The sequence below is a fragment of the Bufo bufo genome, chromosome 1, assembly GCF_905171765.1.
Source record: "Bufo bufo chromosome 1, aBufBuf1.1, whole genome shotgun sequence".
Taxonomy (NCBI): domain Eukaryota; kingdom Metazoa; phylum Chordata; class Amphibia; order Anura; family Bufonidae; genus Bufo; species Bufo bufo.
Genome location: NC_053389.1, coordinates 263185883 through 263193329, shown reverse-complemented (window position 1 = coordinate 263193329; position 7447 = coordinate 263185883). Strand labels below are relative to the sequence as shown.

Genomic DNA, 7447 nt, shown 5'->3' with positions numbered 1-7447 from the left:
AATCTACAAATGAAGCTTAATGAAGCAAAAGGGACAAGACGCTCAAAAGAGATAATGTACATACCCTTTAATCATATACTGTAGTAGGATCCCACCCATGTTAGGATGGGTGGGGAGGGCGATTGCTGCCTTTCAGGATCAATATGGTAGTTGCTTTCTTTAAGAGAAAATGTAGTTGGCTAGGTATGGTGCAAAGGTTTAGAGAAGTTCCTTCCTGTTCTTGGACTATTTAGCACTTTTATAGCACAATAATCTTTTTAAATATTTGAAGTTTTATTGGAAATTTAATTATTTTCATTGTAGCAAACTTCACCCAAAAACGTATGGTTGACCAGAAGAGCAGATCCACCATTACTTCTCTGTCTACTATCCAGACATCACTCACATTCACACACACTTTTGTCTGGGGCTGTAACTTTGGTAATTCCAGTGGGGCCACATTTTCAGAATCCCTTCATGATACTGAAATCATTGTTACGGAAAAAACTCTTAATCTGAGATAAAATAAGCAGCCTATGGCCCACCAAAGTCTAGTGTGCCATCGCCTGTTTCACCAAGGACTGATCAAGGGCCGTCTTTTATGCACAGAATGTAAAAAACACTATACAGCCGGTATATTTTTGGTTTTAGATTATAATCCTACGATCTAAAAAAATAAAAATATAAAAGACAAAAACAAAATAAAAAAAACCTCTTCCCCCTAACATTACATACAAAATTCAAGTGCAATTTAAAATATTAATTATACTACACACTTCGCTCTCTTGCCATAATACTCGTTTGCAGGCAGGTTCTTAAACCAACTGGAGAAACAAGAATACGCCAACTTCCTGTGACTTGAAGACATGAAAAAAAAAAGTTCTTAAGCCAACACAGAGATGATGTGTGTGTAATCCTTACTCTGTGAAGACCCCAATACAGTCCAAGGGGTGCAAATATAGTCCATGAGCCTTCCATGCCAGATCGGAGTGGATATATCTCCTGTGTATAGCAGAGCAATCACCATATGCATTGTGGAGAGAATACCTTGACTTTTGGAAATAATGTCAGTGCAAAAGGAGGCAGAGAGTTTAAATGTTGGGTTTGGGGGCATTGATGATGTAGATAGATTATCATATAGAGCAATCCATTCTTCACGATTACATCGTTTATGAACAGGACGGTGTATAAGCAAAGACAATCAGTTCTCAAATGCTATGGATGCCCACTAAATTCAAAAACACAATCCAAAAATTCCCAGAACATCAAGACACAAGTAGGATACTGTTATATTGAGTTCATAGAACCTTGAGTTCTAGCCAAATGATTGCACTTGCTCACTGAGCCACATCTTGTTGTGTGGTTATGGATAATTGCAGTTGTCTATCGTTAGGTTTCATATCACTGTACACAGCAGCTTGTCTACTTTTTGAGAAGAACTTGATATTGCAGCTTTGAGGATCAAGGTGCAGGATGCAGGGTGTGGCAGGAGAAGGTTTGTAGAGATGTGAGGATTATTGTACCTCGGCTAAATTGGAAAGCTGAAAAGAGGATTACTCAGTGCGGCGTCCATAAAATCATTTGTCAAATAAGCCCTTTTTGTTTTGTTTTTTTAATCTTTTAAATGAATTGGAAAATTAAGACTACAAAACAAGTCTTTTATGTGGAGCAGTGATTACTGCAAAAAGGGATGAAGTATTTAAAAGAATAAGGATTAAGACCAAAAAAAAAAAAAAAAACACTAATTAAAAAAAATAAACCTATTTATAAGGTCGTAAAAATCTGGAAACTTTTGAGCGGAGTAGTTTAATAAAAGATCTTGGGAACATCTCCTTAGACTCCTGTGCTGTGTACTTGAAATAATTTTGGGGATGTGCTAAGACATCAAAGAGAGCCTTGATCAACTTCTTGTCCTGTGGAACGGAAACACAAAAACAAATTTACCCTAGTGCAACAAGGATCCGGACCTGGTCCAAAACCATGATGTGATCAGAAAACACTGACCTGGGAGCATCTTCATCAGAGGGGTAAAGTTATTGGGGGGTGCTAACTGGGAAATTGTAATATTTAGCTGTGTATGGTGGCACTATTTTGAACTTAAAAACAAATGCAATAGCACTCTGCAACCAGCACTCTGCCCTGCCTCTATGCTGGATGTTGAATGATGTTGCCTCATTCAACATCCAGCATAGAGGCAGGGCAGAGTGCTGGTTGCAGAGTGCTATTGCATTTGTTTTTGCGTTTGTATATGTATTTCGCCATAGTGATGTGCACCTGCATACAGGGTTGTGCTGACTGAACCCCCCACATTTTTTCTTTGTAGTATATATTGGAGGCGTGGTGATCTCCATGCAGTCATGCACACCTGACCAGTTAGTCTGCCCTGGAGGCTGGTTTTAAAGTCAGTATAAAACTGAGTCTACTTTTACAGCGCCTACCAGTAGCCATTTGGCTCCAGGAGAAGTATATAGTGGGCTCAGCATGCATGTTGGTAGTTGCATCCCTGGATCCGATGAAAGCTGTCACAGCACCGGACGGGGTTAAAAGCAGAGTGTGCCTGGCATGCATGCTGTACCTGCGCTCCCTGGATTTTGTGTGGCTATCATGGCCCATAACAGGTAGGTACTAGTGTTAGAGACCACTCATAGAGGCAACCTTGACGTGGTGAGTGGCTTATTACGCTTTGGCCAAAATGTACACCAATGCCTCATTCAACATCCAGCATAGAGGCAGGGGAGAGTGCTGGTTGCAGAGTGCTATTGCATTTGTGTTTTTGTGTTTCTATGTGTATTTCGCCATAGCGATGTGCACCTGCATACAGGGTTGTGCTGACTGAACCCCCCACATTTTTTCTTTGTAGTATATATTGGAGGCGTGGCCATCTCCATGCAGTCATGCACACCTGACCAGTTAGTCTGCCCTGGAGGCTGGTTTTAAAGTCAGTATAAAACTGAGTCTACTTTTACAGCGCCTACCAGTAGCCATTTGGCTCCAGGAGAAGTATATAGTGGGCTCAGCATGCATGTTGGTACTTGCATCCCTTTATCCGATAAAAGCTGTCACGGCACCGGATGAGGTTAAAAGCAGAGTGTGCCTGGCGTGCATGCTGTACCTGCGCTCCCTGGATTTTGTGTGGCTATCATGGCCCATAACAGGTAGGTACTAGTGTTAGGGACCACTCATAGAGGCGACCTTGACGTGGTGAGTGGCTTATTACGCTTTGGCCAAAATGTACACCAATGCCTCATTCAACATCCAGCATAGAGGCAAGGCAGAGTGCTGGTTGCAGAGTGCTATTGCATTTGTTTTTGCGTTTGTATATGTATTTCGCCATAGCGATGTGCACCTACATACAGGGTTGTGCTGACTGAACCCCCCACTATTTTGAACTTAATTGCAGTATTACTTGGGCATTATATCGTAGACTGAAATTATCAGAGAACTGTCTAATACGAGGCAATCATAGTTCCTACTTTGCTTACTTCCAGGGCACCAAACTGGAACTAGCTGTTTGGGCATATGTCTGGGTGTCAGAGGGGAGCCAACAAGCCACTCTGCCCGGGCATTTAGATATAGGCCTAGGGCATGAAATGGAATCTTTGCTCTGGGTGAAGAAACGCTTCCACATAAGCTAGCAGGACTCTACTCTCATTCATCTGTATGTGTAGGAATAATGGGGCCTTTCCCTCTCTCGGCTATTACTTACATATGACAGACATGATATACTATAGGGCTGATCTTTGAGTACACGGAAAAGGGTTTTTCAGGACTTTTATCCTGATGACTTATCCTCTGGATAGGTCATCACTATCCGATCGATGGGGTTCCGATACCCATGACCTCCACACAATCAGCTGAGAAAGCACTGGCGCTCACAGTACACCCTGACCTTCTCTTAGCTCACCAAGCACAGAGCTGTACATTGTAGAGTGGCTGTACTTGCTATCGCAGCTCAGCCCCATCACTTCAATAGAACTGAACTGCGCCTAGGCCATGTGACTGATGAACATAACGTCAAATGGACTAGATAAAGCTGAGAGAAGGCCATGGAACTGCTGTGAGAGCCGATGCATTCTCAAACAGCTGACAGGCAGGTGTTCAGGGTGTCGGACCCACCGATTAGATACTGACGACCAGCAGATAAGGCCATCAGTATAAAACTCCCGGAAACCTTGTTGAAGGACTCAGTGGATAACAGCTCTATCTAGTAAAACATTTTTTCTGCAATTACGGTAATTTTTTTCAAATATTCTTGATTACGTACTTTTAAAATTTCTTGATGATTCTCTGAAGCATATAATCTTCCATCACGGACAATATCTTCTATTAATTGTTGGTAATCCTCTGTGAAATTAAAAGCAGATGGAACAACCATAATTAGATACAGTTTATCATTTGGATTGGATCTGAAATTGGGACCATCCATCTGTAATAGGACATTTATGATGCTAAGTTTCACACTCACTTCCCAACCCGGGGGATCTAGATCATCAGAGCGATTGCCTTTATCCCTGGAACACTCACTGAAATGAGTTCTCGGCATTGTGGGGCTTCCTAATGATTGCTGCATGGCTGTTCTTATAGTCATATTCAACTACAATATAGTCTGTCATATCACACCATTCATTGTGTGTGCTCTGTGAGTGTTTGTAGGACTGCAGGGTGATCGTCTGTGTTATCTTAAAAGGTCATCCAGATCAATGTGTGATAGAAGGTTATACAACTTTCTTACTGTGAGGAAAAATAAACGTTGGGGGAGATTTATTAAAGTGGCGTAAAGTAGAACTGGCTCAGGTACCCATAGCAACCAATCAGGTTCCACCTTTAATTTTCCAAAGGAGCTGTGAAAAATGAAAGGTGGAATCTGATTGGTTGCTATGGGCAACTGAGCCAGTTCTACTTTACACTACTTTGATAAATCCTCCCCTTTCAGAGTGAGCACAATTGTATTAGTACAGAGTTAAGCTCTGTTCACATTGCAGATTCTACTGTTTGAAGTTGCTGGTGCCCACCCAGTGCCACTGGAGTCCATCATGTGTCTGATCCGACACTGCGGCTTCCATTATAAAAAAAAAAAAAAGGCCACAGAGCAGAGCAGAAGCAGCCTGCAGTCCAAGACATTAGATTGGTTTGTGATGCTGCTGTGTTTAGGGCTGTTTCACACTTGCACTGTGCATCCAGATCTCAAAACCGGGCCAGAGCGGTTCCGTTTTGTCCCCATTCATTGTCAATGGGGACAAAACTGGATGCATTCTGTTCCGCTGCGTTTTTTGACAGGACACAAAACCACTGCAAGCTGCGTTTTGTGTTCAGTCTGCGAAACGGAACAAACTGGATCCGGCAGCAAAATCAATGTTAGGCTACTTTCACACTAACGTTAATATTTTCCGGTATTGAGATCCATCATAGGGTCTCAATACCATAAAAAAACGCTTCAGCTTTGTCCCCATTCATTGTCAACGGGGACAAAACGTAACTGAACAGAACAGAATGCTCCAAAATGCACTCTGTTCCGTTCTCATACCAGAGAGCAAACGGCAGAAAGCTGCGGTTTGCTTTCTGTCCTGGGATGCGGAGCAAGACGGATCTCTGACACAATCGAAAACGGATCTGTCCCCCATTGGAGTTCATGACAGATCCGTCTTGGGTATGTTAAAGATAATACAACCAGATCCATTCATAACGGATGCAGATGGTTGTATTATCAGTAACGGAAGCGTTTTTGCTGAACCCTGCCAGATGTGCGAAAGTAGCCTAAGTCAATGATGCCGGATACGTTTTTTTGACTTACAATGATTTTAGCGACGGATCTGGTTTGTTCTGTTTCGACGTAACACAACCGCATCCTAACATCAAACGGAACCGGTTTGGTCCGGTTTTGAGATCCTCTGCCGGATCTCAAAGCCGCAAACCAAAACGCAAGTGTGAAACAGGCCTTAGTTTACAGATGATTGTCTACACTGATGCACTCTAACAACCCCTCAGCAATGATAAGCACTAAATCAAGGCTGGTTTCATCTTTATAAAAGAAACTAAAAAATAAATTTAAAAAAAAAGAATTTTAATGGGGATTCTAATGGGAAGAAAATTAGTGGCAGTCCGCTCAGAGGGGATTGAAAAGAAATGAATGAACTGTTCACCGATCCCTTCCACTACCGGTCCAAAACTGGCCTGGTCTTGTCTCGACAAAAAGGAAATGCCCGCTGAGCCAGTTACTGACTGAGATGGGTCACCACTAAAACAAGTGATTGGCTGTGTGGGCATTTCCTGTGTGTCGAGACACGACCAGGAAGTAGAGACCAATGGGGACCCGGGCAGTGTCAGAATGGGAGCGGTGGGGATCAGTAAGGTAAGTACTGGTTCTTTTTTAACGCCTTCTGAACCCACTGCGATCAAGTTTTCTTCCCGTAGGAAAACCCTTTTAGCAGGGGCATAGCTATAGGGGGTTCAGATGTAGCAGTTCCTACCAGGCCCAGGAGACTGAGGGGCCCAAAGACCCTTGTGCTGCATAAGAAGACACTGGTAATATAGAAAGTTCATGCTGGTCAAGTTATACCTGTGGCTGGAAGGAAGGGCAGAGGTCAAGAATTTGGCATGGTGGGGGCATTTCAATTTTTGCCTCTGGCGGCACGAAGGCTATGTGCTTCTCTGCCCCTGGCCACAAAGCACTGAGGGAAGGTGGGCCCAAGCTCAACTCTTGCATCAGGGCTCATGAGCCTTTAGCTAGGCCCCTGCCTTTTAGCCCAGTGTGCCACCATGGCACATGACTATCATAGTGTTACACCAGCTGGTCATAGACCAAAGAGGGACTTTTTTGGTTTAGCGATTGACAGCACATATTGGTCAGTCATTATTGGTGGTCGTACTTTATTGTGAAAATTCTGCTTTCAATGGGCGACTGTATTTCAAGAATTGGAAATGGCATCCACACATTGTACTGTAAACTGCTGCAGATTTTCAGTGCAGATTCTGTACCGAAAATTTGTGACATGTCTCTCACTGATATAATAATACTTTTAATGGGCTCTCCCACCATTAAAGGTGTTATCCCATGAGTTATTTTTAGGAAGGAAGCCCTGAAAAGCTGTTAGTAGCGGTTTTAAACTAATGTCCATTCCACGGCCTGCAAAAAAATAGAATATGTCCTGTTCTTGTCCGTTTTACGGACAAGGATAGGACAGTACTATAGAGGGCAGGACGTTTCGTTCTGCAAAATTCGGGAAACACACACAGCCAGTATCCGTGTTTTCCGTATCCGCAATTTGTGGACTGCAAAAACCGAGATGGTCGTGTGCATGAGCCCTTATCTGCACAGCCTAGTGCATACAAGTCTATGGCAGGCACGGAAACAGCTGAGCACTCTTATAATTGGAGGAAGACCGTGCAATCAGGCCATCTGCAGATAGGTGATAAATGCAAGATTGGTGGGGGTCAGACCTCCACTAATTGCTACATTGCGGAACCTGTT

The 7447-nt window shown here is 43.1% G+C and overlaps 1 protein-coding gene across 4 annotated transcripts in view; it reads right to left on the bottom strand.

The window, feature by feature from the left end:
• Positions 1-322: 322 nt before the first annotated feature.
• The window catches only part of SCUBE1 (signal peptide, CUB domain and EGF like domain containing 1), a 322190-nt gene continuing 315065 nt past the window's right edge, over positions 323-7447 (bottom strand). For all 4 annotated transcript variants that reach the window (XM_040439175.1, XM_040439177.1, XM_040439176.1 and 1 more), the window contains 2 exons: positions 4244-4323; positions 323-1892 (listed from right to left, as the gene is read on the bottom strand). In XM_040439175.1, coding sequence (XP_040295109.1) covers positions 1740-1892; positions 4244-4323 — 233 coding nt within the window. In that variant the 3' untranslated portion in view covers positions 323-1739. The remainder of the gene's footprint in view (positions 1893-4243; positions 4324-7447) is intronic.